Consider the following 16732-nt stretch of genomic DNA (forward strand, 5'->3'; position numbering starts at 1 on the left):
ACACACACACACACTCACGCACACACTCACGCACACACATGATTGCATAAATGTACATATAAACTTTTATATATGAATACATACATCCACATGCACTTTATATTAATGATGTACATGACAAGTATACATAATACTGAAATACGCATAAAGTAAACACATGCAGACTTTATATTAATATAACAAAAAAAAAAAAGAAACTATACAATCAATGAAGAGACAAAAGAAACAGTAAGATGATACATGTTGATTTTATTAGGTATTTCTGTTTATTTAGAAGCCTACAATGAACAGGTCAGACGCTAAACTCTAAATTTCACAGGATACAACCTTAAAGTTGACACTGCCCCGCTAAACGCTATTGGCTAAAAATATACAGTTTTTTTTCGATTTTTAAACCTATAAATTCTTTCTCCACAACATCATACCTTCAAAGTAATGAGATTGGAAGGCTACATTATTATAGCCGATTTTCAGATATTTTACTGTCTTGAAAAAATGCATATTTTGCGAATGAAAATAACTCCCTGTTTTCTCCTCAACACTACCGTAGCTTAGAGTGTGTGCTGCCCAGGGTGGACATTCCGTTTGCCGCCCCTGGACCCCACAAAAAATACATATTGCCTACAGCGCACCCAAAAGTGCCACCCGGGGCGGACCGCCCCTACCGCCCTTTCCCTAGCTATGCTAGTGCACCTCAAATAGCTTTTCATTTCATGGTAAACAAATAGTCTTTAGATATATACATTGCAGATCTTTAGGCAAAGTATACATACGTCTCCGTATTTATTTATTGATTTTTAGGTGAAAGTAGTCTGAAACAAACAAACAACTCGAAACTAAGCACCCTGCAAGTTTCAGGCAAATAATATTTATTTAATCAGCTACACACTATTATCAAGTGAGACGGTAATTGATTAATCGATTACGCAGTCTTCAATCTCTTTCCATTGAGTTAGAAACAACATCTACCTTTTAAATATCTCTCTCCCCCACCTCTCTCTCAACGTTCACTCGTACATCTCTCCTTTCCCGTACATACCGATTTATCCGTCTGTTTCTTGTTTGTATTCGCTTGCTGTATTTCTCTCTCTTTCTTTTACTCTCGCACTATATATATATATATATATATATATATATATATATATATATATATATATATATATATCCTCTCTCTCGCACATACCGATTTATCTCTGTTTCTTGTTTGTCTTGCTCACTGTATCTCCTCGCTCGCTGTATCTCTCCCCCTCTCTCTTTCTCTTACTCTGCATTCTTTACCATCTCCCGCTCACTTTGTCTGTCTGTCTGTCTCTCTCTCTCTCTCTCTCTCTCTGTCCATCTATCCATATCTATCCCTACTTCTTCGTGACGTTTTTTTTCCTCCTTATCTCAGCAACACGGACTTCAGCAAAGCAAACTACACAAAAGAAAGCATAAGTTTCAAAATTCAGAGAAACTGACAGGTCGAGGAAATTAAAATAATACTCTTCGCATAGAACCTGGCAGAAGGAGTATTGCCAAACACTCTTATTACAGAGGCCCTGAAGAGCTTTGGTTTTTATCGAACTATTGCTCAAATTGAGAGGAACAAGAATGAGCTCATTTGCTCATATATCTTAATACAGCCACACATGGAATTATTGGAGAAAATATTTTAAGTGGAGGTGAATGTATAAAAGGGTGAAAAAGAAAAAGAAACTAGTGACTCCATAGAATCGGAAAAGGATCAGGGTAAATCTGTAAGAGAGGAACAAAACAGAAAAGACACCAACACCCTAGACAACTGTGAGTCCAAGAAGAGTGCCAAAGTTCACCGGGAGAAACCAAAGATGTCATGCCTGTGGTCCTGCTGTCACACTCAACTCAGTCTGTGACACATTAAGCAGATGAAACTTGTAATATGTACCATGTATTGCCCACCAAATGCTTCAAATCATCGGGATTCATTTGAAGAAAGCTTCCAAGAAATGAAAGAAGTATTATCCAAACTGGATGACAGTCTGCACATACTTCTCCTTGGGGATTTCAACCTCTCTTATGTCGAATGGCCTGAAGGCCGCCTTCTCTCGGGTATGTCACTGTACGGCCTGGGGCATGCAGAATCTCTGCTTGATCTCACTAACATGCTCTTTATGGAGCAAATAGTCCTCCATCCAACAAGTGAAAAAATGTCCAGGACATCTGCTTCACAAACAACGCGGCGCTCATCCATAATGTTAAAGTGGCACCGACCATTTTCTCAGACCATAACTTAATAGAACTAACAATGTATGGTCCGCAGAAGACTACAAACATGCAACTAGAAGCACCCAACTCCTCTGCAACCTGAATTTTCACAAAGCTGATTGGAAGGGTACCAAGAAAGAGGTCATAGAACAAAACTGGTCTGCTAGTCTCTCTACGCAAGTCATAACACCCAATAAAAAGAGAGCGGAAGCCACAGGTCACTGAAGGACAAGGCCTAGAATTTAGTAAAGACCTGGTTGGAGACCAACTCCAAAGATCTACTGACAGATGCTGCCTTCTTCAGTGAGCAAGTATTTTTTCCATGGGCAATGACATCTTGAGTGCCAAGAGATCGTCCTTGTCTGATGAAAATTTTAGTATGTTAATTTTCATGAAGGGCAACATGAATCTTAGCAACCAAATGGACGAGAAGAAGAGGAAAAATTAAATTATGTATATATTGTGTTTTTCATTTTTTTATTCTTATTTTTTTACTGCCACTTTATCAATCAACTTTTTTTAGTTTAATACTACTGTTTCAGTTGAGTTTATTTTTACCCTTTTCTGGCTCTAAAAGCCTTTAAAAACCTAAAAATAAAAAAAAGGGCCCAAACTATGAAATCAGCCTTTTTTAGGCCCTTTGAAATTTAAAACTATAAAATCAACAAAGAAAAACCTATAGTTTTGGGGTTCTAAAGCCTTCAAAAACGCCAAAAAACTGATTTTTATAGTTTTCGCACTTTTTAACCCTTTAGTGTTTAAACCGGCCAAAACCTGTCGTATCTAATTCCTTTACGAAATATTAAAAAAAAAATAAACAAATCACGTTAGTGAATTCTCGTCGCTTAGAGAGTACAAAATTGGAAGAAAAGCAAAATTAATTGAGGTGGATGTCAACAGAGAAAATATTGACTTCCATTAAGTGGAAAAAATAAATGGAAGGAAAAAAATTGGTAAATATTTCGGTGTGAACGCAAATAGCTGTTACGTGGTAGCAGGTCATGCAAGAAATGGCAGCTAAATCTTTCCTTTTCTGGAAAAAGAACCGTCTACGCGTGATTTCGATGTCACATTCGTTGAAATCATGCAAAATAACATCGAAAGGAAAAAAAGACCCGCGAAATAAAACTCCCTTAGTGGGAAACTTCGAGGTCCCCACCACCTTTCTTTTCTGAAAAAAAGTGGCTTGCGTCGGGTATGGAGGTCAGATACGTTGAATGCATCCGAAAAATCTGTGGAAAAAAATTATTCCACACCGTGGTACGAAATATTTACCGAAAGAATAAAATCTTGTACCGATTATTCCTGTATTTTAATTAATTCAAATATACCTCATCTTAAAGAGTGGTAAGTCATAACAATTCAAGTTGGTAACTGTGAGCTGTAAAAAACATTTTTCAGCGTATCGAACTTTGATATGGGAAAAGCCCAAGGGCCCGGGAACAGGGGGTGCAGCGGGTGCACCCGTACCCCCTAGAATTTTCAGGGGGTGCAAGATCAAAATTTGTACCCCCTACATAATCTTACTAGTTGCAGAAAAAAAGTGTCTAAAATCTATCGGTATAAAATGCTTAAGTTCGATCTCGTTTCAAAACAAAGAAAAAAATAAAATAATTAAATAAATAAAAGTGATGAAGCTGGCATAAAATTCCCTGGGAGTTTAGGACCACTAACTTCTGAAGGCAAATAGCGTCAAAATACAAAAAAAAATAAGTGACAATAACAACAGTAGCCGCAACAATAACAACAACAAAACCAGCATGTATGGTTAATTTTGAATATATAGCATTACTTGAATTATTGAAGACAGCTCCCACCCAGTTTCTGTCTGTCAATACTTCTCTCCATCTTTTAGTACCACTCCCAAGTTCTTTGTAATTGGTGTTGCTAAAGACTTAAAACATGGTTAAATGGATTTGACCGTTTGACCCCAGTCTAAAAATAAAACCCCTTCAAAATTCTTTCAGTACAAAACAACCATTCAATATTCCATTATCAACTTGATCACTGCCTGGGTAAGTGCCTTTTTTTTCAACTCCAACTTTAGTCTTGATTCACCTTTTCATTTTGTTATTTTTCATGTTTTTATTCAATTTACCTGCAATTTTCCTCTTGTATTAGATGGATAACCCAATCTCCATTTACAGCAAGTAGCGAGCGTCTAGTTTTTTTCCCTGTGTGCTAAATTCGACTACTTACGACTAACGCGTGCGCATGCGCAAATTTGTGATATGCACACTCCCAGAACTCGGATCCACACTTCTCCAGTAGTGCCAAATTTTGAAACTGAGTTTGCACCCCCTAAGCAAATTTTGTTCCCGGGCCACTGGAAAAGCCTGCATTCTTCGACGCCAATATATTATTGTTTCTGAATGTTGTTTTTATACCAACCAGGGACTCCTCGAAGCTTACAAACTCCCTATTTAGATCCTTGGATCATATAATTACACACACACACACACACACACACACGTGCACACACACACACACACAAGTTAAATGTATGGCCGGACATACAGTGACGATTAATTTTTTTTACCTATAAAGTGCTTAGCACGACAGGCGACTATACTGCTAAGCGATTTATAGGTGCGAAACCAACGGTCACTCTTTGACCGGCCATAACATTTAACTTCCCCAAAAATGTTACTTCTTTAATGCCTTAGTGTGCGGTTCTTTTTCGGATATATGAACTACTGGTGATATAAATGTATATGTGTGTGTGTGTGTGTGTGTGTGTTGAGAAAGAGAGAGTTTGAAGTGATGTACAGATATCGTATATTTAGAATAATAAGGTAGTCAGAATGTTGGATGATTATATATATATATTTATTTGAGCACACAAATACAAAAACCACACCTCTTTACTTCACCCACATTAATGAATACAAAAGAATAAAGAAACAAGATATGGAAATGCAATTCTTATTTTTCCTGAAGGAAGTTAAAAATAACGTCTGGTTTTTTTCAATGAAGAACCGTGACCAAAACAAATACAAAAATTATTTTTCCTTCCCCACCCTAAAAGGTTACTAAGTGTTAAACAAACAAGTCTAACCATACCAGTACAAAAGCCACGCCTCTTTACTTCCCCCTCCTTCTCAATCCTTTTCTTCTTTCTCCTCCCTTGCATGGCAAACCCCACAGTTATTACCGGTTTCGATGAATCTTATCTTATGAGATTCATCGAAACCGGTAATATTTTCTTTATATAATTTAAAAAAAAATATTTTTATCAAATTCCTTCTTAAATTGAAATGTCTTAGACATACCTATGTCTGGCAACAGGACTCTGCACTGTGCTACTGAAGCAGGAGATGCCAGTCACGGCTGTCAGATAACTTCTGCGACCACATCACCCCTAACATTTGGCCACCTCATTCCCCAGACTGCAACCTCCTTGATTATGAGTGGGCCGCAGTTGAGCGAGAGACCAACAAAACTCCTTGTAACACCAAAGATGAACTGAAGGCAAGGATTACGGCAGTATTCACCAGCTTAAACAAAGAAGCTGTCTCGAAGAATTGCAGGAGATTCTGAAGTCGTCTGGAAGCCGTAGTGTGGTTGAAGCTAATGTCAATTTTTTTGAATAAATTTACTCTTTAGTATTTCAAGATAATTTTATGTAATTTTTGTAAATATATCTGTTTAAATAATTTACCACCTCTCCTGAGTATATTGGCTTCAAATTTCAGCACAAAGCCAGCAATTTTTCGTGGGGGGTGGGCGGGGTCGATTAAATCAACCCCAGTGCTCAAGTAGTACTTATTTCATCGACCACGAAAGGATAAGCGATAAAGTCGATCTTGATGGAATTTGAACTCGGAACGTGAAGAATGACTAAATGCCGCTAATCATTTTGACCTGCGTGCTAACGATTCTGCCAGCTCGTCGCCCTGATAGTTTCAGTATATTACAAGGTGAGTTAAATATGCTTTGATCGTCACTTTTTATAAAAAATACTCTTGTCTTTTAAAAAGAAACTATTTTGTAGTTTATTAATCAAAACTACTAAATCATTTTATTATCTGTCTTTATTGACAGTTCTGGACTCAAACAATATATTTACATTACACACTGTACTTCATCAAGAATGTGATGTCTTATTAACAAACACGCCAAGTCATTTTCATTTGAATATATTTCAGAAAAGATTCCAGCAGTATAGTAATTTTCAGTATTTTAAATTAGGTTTTTAATTCAACCCATTGGGTCATTATTCTTTACACATTTGGTTCACTAAATAATTAACTAATTTTGCAGTTCGTAAGAATTTTTAATCGGATTTCTCCATCATTAATTGCCTGGGTAGATTTTTATGTTTATCTGGATTGTTGTACGTCTTACATAAAGCTATTTTTTTCCTCACAAAAAATTGCATATTACACAATGTGTGACACTAAATAGCTTTACATATCACATTAAAAAAAAACTGTCTTGCTCTGTATGGAAATGACCTCTAAATTGGGATCTTTTTTAAAACGGGGGCCACATTTTTCATTAACGAAACACTTTGAAACATGGAACACTGGTAGAATGTGTCATATAAAACATCTTTTTCTCTTAGTCTTCTTTAAAAAAAAAGAAATTCATAAGTTATTCCATGTTAAAGTTGTCGTATTTCTGTAATTTCAACCAATCACTGACGTCCATTTAGCCGATATACATTAAGTGCCGACTACATAAACAAACGATTCTGAAACAATTAATCCTAACCCTAACCCTAACCATACGGTTAGGGTTAGGGTTAAAGCAAATTTAAAATGAAAAAAGCAAATAAAACGAAGGTATGGAGATTAAATACGCTTTACATCGCTTAATCAGCCAAAGGAGTAAATATAAACAACTGAATACTTGTCAGTGATTGGTTGAAATTATCGAAATAAGACAATTTTTTTACATGAAATAAATTCGAATACAAAAATATTTTTCTGTTCTATAACACAAAATAGATAAGTATACGAAGTTTGAAAGTCTTTCCGTATCAAAAACACTACGTAAAACATTAATGAAAAATGTGGCCCCCGTTTTAAAATAGATCCCTAAATTGTCTGATTTGTATCAAATGCATATGTATCAGTCATTACATTCAAAACCAATTATGCTTCATTCTATTTTATTATAAGCATTCATAAGAGAAATAACTCTAAAGTTGAATAAGAAAACAAAAGTGTTTATTATTACCTAATCCATATGTCACTGCTAAACAGAGTGACTGGACCAAACTGGTTACAGAACGGCTAGCACCGAATACATCCAGAAGTATGACGTAGATTAGTCCCAGAGAGTAAAGAAGTCCGGTACAACATTGCATAAGGAAGCAAAATAGCATTATCATTCCTTTCCTGCATGGACTGATATCTTCCGATAATGCATTTGATTTTACATCGATACTGTGTCGAGCGATTCCTTCGAAAACACTGGAATCAAAAGTTCCAGATCGATTTGCATGTGATATATCTTCTATTTCTGATCCTTCTCTGTTGGCAATTTCACTGGTCGAAACTTCTGGAAGTTCAGTTTCTATCCCGTTACCTATTTGTGTTTCTGAATTCTGTACATGATGGTTTTTCTCGGCAAGTACCTCCTCCACTATATTGACTCTGTTCACTTGAACATTAAATGAATTCGAATGATCGCTTTTGTTCTCGTTTTCTGCAACATCAAATGTAAATGCCAAATTTTCACTCCCTTGATTTGAAACCTCTTTTATTAGATCGTTCCTAGGAAGGTCAACATCATTCTGAAATTTAATCATATACATCTTATCGTTAGGGTCATTTTTTATGTCTCCGGTTAAGTTATCCCAAACATCTTTCTTTGTAATTTTAACCGTAAGGACTCCGTCAGCATCTTTCAAGTATCCGTCTTGGTCAGAATTGACATATTCCTCGGTGGTACCAGCTGTTGGATTATTAGGATTGTCTTCAAGGTTCATTCTTTAAATTTGAAGTTTTGTTACTTTTCTGTAGATCACAGAATAGTTACTGTCAAGTGAATATTACGTTAAATATATTAATGAATGTATATATGTGTGCAAATTCTACTGCAGTTACTGAAGTGTGCTATTGCAGAAAAAAAAGTAAAATAATATATTGATAGGTATGAACGACGATTTATTCAATCATCAAAAACTAAAATTTGTTTAAATTATCTTCACGGTGTTCAACATAATTGCCTGTTTTTGTTTTGTTAATATTTGAAGTAGAAATGATTTAAAGTTACACACACGCACACACACAAAAAACAAAAAAAATAAAAGTATGACATTCGAAAAGTTTAAAAATATGGGCTATATTAACGAAAGCGGAGTAGTCCAACTGATAGCGATCGTTTTAGTAGTTATAATGTGGCATACTATTCAATAGTGATATTTTATTTTAATTATATGCTTCTCTTAAATGAAATCTAAATATTTCATGGCACGACTCTTGCCTGAGCATAGATATATATTTAATGTAAGGAAGATCATGAACGTTTGTGTTTTTTGCATAACAAAGAGCGTTCTGATTTACATATGTTCAGAACACCCATCCTCAGAGACTGTACGTGTAGATATACTATCTATCTATCTGACTGTCTGTCTGTTGTACTTTTCCACTTTTTCTCACTAACTCATACATACATATATAGGAAAGTGGGTTATACATCTTTAGATTGTATACCTGACTTTCTACTATAAAATTAAACTTAGAATATATATAACGGAACGCTGAACTCCAGACTAAACAGCTTAAACAACACTTTATTTAGGTGGTAAACATATAAACACATCTTTAGTTCTTGTTGTGAGCGAGCTGTCGAGTGTAAGTCCGAAAGATGTAGAGACAGCTTTAAACACACGTCCATGCTCAATCGCTGGCCAGCGAGAAAGAGAATGAATTGAGCGGGAAACGCTTGCTTGCTTAATTCTACCCATGCGTAAGACTACGCATGCGCAGGCGTTACTACAGAGCTCCCTCGCCAGAGCGGAAACGCACGATAAATGAAATCTGTTAGAACGCCTGAGGCAGGATGGCCACTGAAAAACCACCCACAAGATGTGGTACAAACACACACAAAGAAAATTCAAAGAAATGAAATGTACACTTGTGAAATACATGCATGCAACGTATAAATGAAATGACAATGACAAAACAACCGTGATGACAACTGTCCAGGAAACTGGAATCACGCGATGTAAAAGTCTGAGTGTTTGTTTTCCCTGAAAGGAAAGAAAATGTATGAGTGCACAAGTGTGTGTGTGAGAAAAAAAAAACACAGAACAAGTGAAAGTGTCTGTAGTATAGACTGCGAAAAATCCCAAAACACCGAGATAGAGTACATTGATGAAGACGTCGGCGCAGGAACTGCTATAGCTGTGTTCTGTATGTGTGGTGGTAATGATGTTGACAGTGGTAATGATTCAGTTGAAACTTGGCGACGTCGGGGGGAATGCTTGTAGTAAGTAGTAGTAATTGTTGTCGTCACGGTGGTAATCTTGGTTGGCGCACGACGCTGGTGGCGAAAAGGCTGTTTGGTGATGAGTGTTTGAAGAGGTACGCTTTTACAGAACGATCGACAGACAAATCTCTGTGCGACCATTAGCGAAAACCTCGAAGAAAAATTTTCTTAACCCAAGATGAAAAAAACGACCGTGTGAAATGAATAACAAGAGTTATTGTGTGGCATAAAAGATGTATGTGTAATGTGAGAGTGTGAATGCGACATATATAAAAACATAATAAAAACAGGCCGTAATTCCTGTCTGTTTTTCGTGAGTGGAAAAAATCCACTCTAACAGAGGCGAGAATAAAAACCGCTCTTGTTGAGTCGTGTTGACTATGGTTAGAGATGTTGGTAATCCGTAGTTCAGTCTCCATGGCCGTATTTGTTCTTTAGTCGAGGTTCACCAGTTATAAGTTGGTAGTCCAGAGTCCATGCTGCGTTTTTTCTTCGTCAGGGGTCACCAGTTTAGTAGAAAGTGGGTTATTGCAGCTCAGCGGGCTGCGTGTTCGAATCACGTCGGGGGTCACCACTTATAGGAAAGTGGGTTATACATCTTTAGATTGTATACCTGACTTTCTACTATAAAATTAAACTTAGAATATATATAACGGAACGCTGAACTCCAGACTAAACAACTTAAACAACACTTTATTTAGGTGGTAAACATATAAACACATCTTTAGTTCTTGTTGTGAGCGAGCTGTCGCGTGTAAGTCCGAAAGATGTAGAGACAGCTTTAAACACACGTCCATGCTCAATCGCTGGCCAGCGAGAAAGAGAATGAATTGAGCGGGAAACGCTTGCTTGTTTAATTCTACGCATGCGTAAGACTACGCATGCGCAGGCGTTACTACACATACATACATAAGAAAATGTCCTTAGTGCTATTTATATACATGTAGATTGACAAATTCATTCATTTCCCAAGAGCACTGGTGATCATAAATTTAAAGCATGCGGTTTTGGCTCACTTACATGGTTATTCTTTACTTTCACCAGCTCGAAACTGTTGCTGTAACTATAAAGATTTCCCCTTCAGTATAATATCCTACAAATTTTTAGTGGGGAAAAGGAAACATTTGTTCGGTTTTCGATTGTGTTAGCAGTATTTTTTTTCTCTCCCGGTTTCTGTTATTGAAGTGCAACTAAACTGGGCACCGCCTTGAAAATTTTAATCCAGGTACTTCCAAACTGACAAAAACTAACAAGCCTCCCAACCACAAAAGTACGTCCCTCTTCTTTATTGTTTTCTAAAATTGGCACGAGGCCAGAAAATTGAACAGAGGGGAATAATCAATTAGATTGACTCGGCGGCGGGATTTGAACTCAATGTTAAGAGCTGGAAAAATGCAGCCAGTGATATAGCGTGGGTTTTTTCCGCTCTGTGTGACAGCCAAATTGACCAATCCCTTCCTTAAACGTAATGCCAACCTCTTCCAAAATTTCCCACGACCTCCTCTCCCAAATAATCCTCTCTGTGCAGTCCACATTCCCTACGTCACACTACTGAATAATATCAGGTATTTTTTCAACGGTCTAATGATTTAGTCAATCAACCATCGTCAAAAAAGTTATAATTTTAACACTGCCTACGGGGGTCGAACACTGTGTCTGCTGTAAACCATGTAGTAGTGTTGACTAGTATACCAAATCAATACCATTGACCATTCATTGGCATTTTTTTCTTTGTTCTTTACGTTCTGGGTTCAAATCCCACTGATGCTGACTTATCCTTCGGGATCAATAAAATAAAGTACCACAGTCAAGCACTGGAGTTGGAGGTATTGAATAACACGTGCTCTCAAAACTATTGGTCCCGTGCCTAAATTAGAAACCATTATTAATGAGAGGACAAAACAAAAGTTTACATCTACATAATTCTTCTTCTCTCTTCATAATCATCTTAATCTGCTTAATCTTCAATTAGCAAAGCTTCTGGTGAGTTTTGAATCATCACTCAGATTTTCCCAACTCCGGTCAACGACCTACCATATCGTCATAAACGGCAATATGTCGCCATAAAAGGCATTAACTCCTACGTCAATATGGCTCAACCAATCAACATTGTCATAAGTGATGCGACGAATTTCAAAGGAAGCGTGCGAGTTTTCATACCAAATAACTTCCTCGGTTATAAAACGATGGCGAGAGAGGGAGAGAGAAAGAGAGAGAGAGGGAGAGGGAGCTACAAACAATCCACAAAAAACTACGAACTAGTAAGCCACAAACAATCTACACAAAACTGTCACTTTGGCCTTTCGCTTCCATCCACTTTTCTTACTTAACATTCCTATGTTTTCTTCAACAAAAAGGCACCAACCTTTTGTGCACGGTGCTTATATTGTCATTCTTGTCTTCACACGAAGCCTACTTAAAATTGTGAACTACATACAGAGACGTAATAATTTTAAAAGTGAATTGGCCCTAATACTTATTTTTTTAAAGCCTGGTACTTATTCGTTCTGTCTCTTTTGCCGACAGCTAAATAACTGGGACGTAAAAATACCAACACCGGTTGTCAAGAGGTGGAGAGAAACACACATACACACACAGATATATATATATACAACGGACTCTTTCAGTTTCCGTTCACCAAACACATTCACAAAGCTTTGGTCGAGGCATAGCAGAAGACACCTACCCAAGATGCCACGCAGTGAGACTGAACCCGGAACCATGTGGCTGGGAAGCAAGCTTCTCACTATTGGGTTGTCCAGAAAGTTCGTGCCGATTTTTAAAGGAAAGAAAAAGGTCAATAAATACTTGCCATTACATTTTTAATCAACCAAATATGAACCATTTTGTTGCACAATGCGTCTCCATCTTTGCTTTAACTTAAAAATACCCTCTTCCCAGAATTGAGGTGGTTTCATGGCAAATAAGTCGAAAGGTAAGCTACTATAAATCGACACGAACTTTCCGGACAACCCAATACATAGCCAAATAAAATTCTACTGCACCTTCTAGATGTATAGAGTTCTTATGAACACACGCTATCTTTTTTTTTTTTTTAAATTCATCGGAATTTTATAAGACCAGACTCTATGCCAGTGCTTTGCAGCAATTTGCTATTGATGGGTGACGGCAACATGGTAAAATTTAAAATTAAAATTGCTTGTCCATTTAAAATACTACCTATAATATGTGCCAACAATTCCAACAACTCCATGTGCCAACAATTAGATCAGCTCTCGGAATCAAAATTTGCAAAAGAAAAAAAAAATACAGTGGCGATGAAATGTCAGTCAAGGACAACCGAAAAGAGCTCAGTTATGGGCAAAGAGAAACGATAGCCGAGGTTGAAAAGAAATACTGCAAGCCGCTAAACATAGTAGGAAGGAATTCCCAGTTTGAAATAGATCAAGGCAAGTTCTTGTCGTGTTCGAGTAATATTCACAAAGTTCAAGGAAATAAAATTACCCGAGGGTTTCATGTTCATTTCCCATTAAATGTGGCATTTCAAAAACAACTGGAGGACATCTAAGAGTCATGACGTAAGTGAACACAGGACCCTTAGAATGTCAGGAATTAAGGATCTGAGACACTTGCTTGAAGTGTTTCTTCTGCTGTTCGCTCGCTCCGTAGCGCGTTTCCACTTACTATTTTAGAAGATTCAAACGCCATTTGGAACTTTTCAAAAATTACCTCTCAATGCTTACATTGTGACAAACTCGGAGATAAATTTCCTAACTGTTTAGCTGTAACTTCTGGAGTTCAAGGCAGTGTGATTGAACCATCGATTTATATGTAGACAAATGTGTAAAGTGTAAATTCCAGCATTTAAGGGTGAAGTTTTGAAAAAGCTGTCTTCGAAAAATTATACCTCATGGGAAAATAAAAAAACAGTTCGCTTTCGTTCATTTTTTGCCAGTAATTCTCGTTTCATGCATTTTCAAAAATTTCAATTTTTCACTTTTACCGACCACTTCTATATATTTTTTTTTTTTTGTATTTTACATGACATTTGGGGAAAGCGAAAGACAACTATTATAAAACTTCACGCTATTTATACTGGTAATATTAAAATACAAATAAATTATAACATTTCAGATATAGCAAAAGCGGTGAGCTGCCAGAATCATTAGTACGCCGGGTAAAATGCCAAGCAGTATTTTGTCCGTCTTTACGTTCAGAGTTCAAATACCGCCGTGGTCGACTTTCTCTTTCATCCTTTCAGAGTCGATAAAATAAGTAACAGTTGAGCACTGGGGCTGATGAAATCGATTTACCCACTTTCCCGAAATTGCTGGCCTTGTGCTAAAAAGTGAAACCAATAATTCTCTCTTTCTCTCAACAAATGCGTTGCTACTGTTTTTTATTCTAAATCTTTTAAGCAACGCCATTTCTCTTCAAATGATTCATTATCCTTGTGGAGAGCAGAATGAACTTGGGTGCTATTATTCATGCATGGTGTTTTAAAATTTATTAATCGTATTTCTAACATCGTTAGTTAAGCATGAAGTCGTATGTATCTTTAAAGCCTTAAAAGAAAATAAAGAAATATTCAGTTTCTTAGCCACTCGTATAAAACATGTATTATGCTTTTTACTTCTTTTGAATATATTCTCTAGTTTCCATATCTAATTGGTATTATAGAATTAGTTGAAGAGTCCCAAAACGTTTCAGCAAACGCCTTCCCGGTTTTAAAAATCGTATCTATAAGCAACGTTTATAAAAATTAAATTTTCTCAAGTTGGAAACGGAACACGTCATAAATGACTTAACATTTGTGGATAAAATATTACGCAACAAATTCGTCAGTTTCTAATAACGTGCTCCTGCAACTTATTCTCAAATACAAATTGGTAAATTCACTCCTACATACTAATTCTTATCGTTTCTTTAGCAACCATTGTCATGGAAATATAAGACTCTTTATATTTGGTTGACGAAGTCTGATAAAAGCAATTTTCCTGGATTTAAACATCCACTACAGACGAATAAACCCAGTACTTTGTAATAGTAACTATGTTATTTTATAAACTTAAATATGCTAATCGTCTGAGTGTAACAGCTACTTAATGACTTTGGAAATACTTTATACACTATTATTACATTTCCTGCTGTTTTATAATTTTGTATTGCTAATTTTTTAAAGAGCTATTTTGATTGAAACTTTAAACTTTGAATTCGTGTCTTTAATGGCGTTGGCACAGACTGCTCGTTTAATTTTTCCGGTCTTTCGCTTATAACCGCTACAGTTTGCAATTCGGTAAATAAAATGTGAAAAACAAATTTCTTTAAAATTTGGGTCAAAAGTGCAAACAAATATCAGAAAAATGCATTGATGGTGGACCATCACGAAAATAGTTAACAACACCAGTGGTCCGAATACTTTATCCATCACAGCAACCTCAGGTTTTCGTCATATTGACTCGGTTTTATTTAGTTATAGAAGCAGATTGTTCCCAGTAGTGTAGTAAGAGCGGGGCTGCAGAGACGATTACTCTGGACATAAAATTATTTGGGGTGCAAAATTTCGAAAGAAAAAGGGAAAATAAGGCATAATAATAAAAAACAAAACAGATTAAAAGCCCTTCCTGAGCTCATAAGGCCAATTTCCTGGATTTTGTAACGTATAAATTCCTTCCTGGATGGGATACCGGCTCGTCATAGGATTACTAATTTTTGCCAGATGAGTGGACTGGAACAACGTGAAACGAAGTGTTTTGCTCAAGACGACAACGCATCACCCGGTCCCAGGAACAAAACCGCAATCTTACGATCATGAGGGCAATACCCTAACCACTAAGCCACGTGCTTCTACATTGTAGTAAAGTACAAAGTAATAGTAAATTGAAAAAAAAAAAAAACAGCGTGCGGTCCTGAAAACCGATGGCGATGACTAGAGTTTTCTTTTTGGCGCGGTTTTCAATGGTACTCCGTCGGTTACAACGAGGGTTTCAGTTGATCCAATCGACGGAATAGCCTTCTCGTGAAATTAACTGAGCACTTCACAGACTCATGTACCTTTACGTAGTTCTCAGGGAGAATCAGCATGGCACCCAGAATATGACAAGGCTAGCCCTTTGAGATACAGGTACTATTCATTTTTGCCAGCTGAGTGAACTGGAGCAACGTAAAATAAAGTGTCCTACTCTTCTTATCACCCTTGTTGTGTCCAAACTCCCCACTAATGACATTTGATCCCTTCTTCTTAGAACATTGGTCTTCTGGAAATCCCTCCTCCTCATATTTTCCCTGTAGTAGTTGTAGCTTTACAAATGTTAATGGCATCAATGTCACCAATTTATGAGGGCATTCAAAAGAATCTTAGGCACTGTCCCTTCCTCCAGACCTAACAAGTAAAAAAAAATTCAAAGAAATCAGGAATAGGAGGCAAAATGGACCTAGAATCTCATGCCAGTTTATGATTTCTAAATATACTTCTTTGAATCAATTAGTAAGAATTTTCTTTTTAAAAGTCTGCAAGACAAAGGCATGTGATATAATTAACCTCAACTAAGTCTGAGGACAAACAAGCAAGTTGAAACTGCTTTTGATTCTCAGTGCTCTTAGCTTTCATTGAAACACAGTTCAAACAAACTGAGTCTTCACAAAACTTAGTACACATAGTTGTATTTCTTTGAACTCACATCAACTTTAGTATCTCCTTGCAAAACAACACAATTCTTTTTAAGCACTGTTTCCAGTTACAGACTTCTACCTTCTGGCAACCAGTTCACTTTCTTCTGAATATCTGCTTCCTATGACTTGCAAATATCAAAACAATGATAAATCTTCAAAATGTGAAAAAAAAAGCTAAAAAAGCTATGTAGTTAATTGATTGACATCTTCAGAGTATTTTGGCTGGTTTGGAGCTAATTGCATCAAATTTTTCAAATATTCAATTACATAGATATCTAATTCCATTTAACCTCTTTAAGTTGTCCATAAAATATAAACCAAATTCATCAGCATCAAAGTGTCTTGCTTAATTTAAAATGCACTTGTCCGACCCTTGCAAGCAAAGAAAATGTGAATGTTAAATGATGCTGTTGATGATGATAAAATAAAA

The 16732-nt window shown here is 36.5% G+C and overlaps 2 protein-coding genes across 2 annotated transcripts in view; one reads left to right on the top strand and one right to left on the bottom strand.

Moving 5' to 3' along the window:
* LOC106871869 (monocarboxylate transporter 4) overlaps nucleotides 1-8595 on the bottom strand; it is a 15890-nt gene extending 7295 nt beyond the window's left edge. The window contains exon 1 of the mRNA XM_014918609.3: nucleotides 7411-8595. Coding sequence (XP_014774095.1) covers nucleotides 7411-8164 — 754 coding nt within the window. The 5' untranslated portion in view covers nucleotides 8165-8595. The remainder of the gene's footprint in view (nucleotides 1-7410) is intronic.
* LOC106871870 (U11/U12 small nuclear ribonucleoprotein 25 kDa protein) overlaps nucleotides 6030-16732 on the top strand; it is a 35409-nt gene continuing 24706 nt past the window's right edge. Inside the window, exon 1 of the mRNA XM_014918611.3 lies at nucleotides 6030-6146. The gene's annotated coding sequence lies outside the window, so the exon portion shown is untranslated. The remainder of the gene's footprint in view (nucleotides 6147-16732) is intronic.

Source organism: Octopus bimaculoides, chromosome 10 (genome assembly GCF_046866305.1).
Source record: "Octopus bimaculoides isolate indiv1 chromosome 10, ASM4686630v1, whole genome shotgun sequence".
Taxonomy (NCBI): domain Eukaryota; kingdom Metazoa; phylum Mollusca; class Cephalopoda; order Octopoda; family Octopodidae; genus Octopus; species Octopus bimaculoides.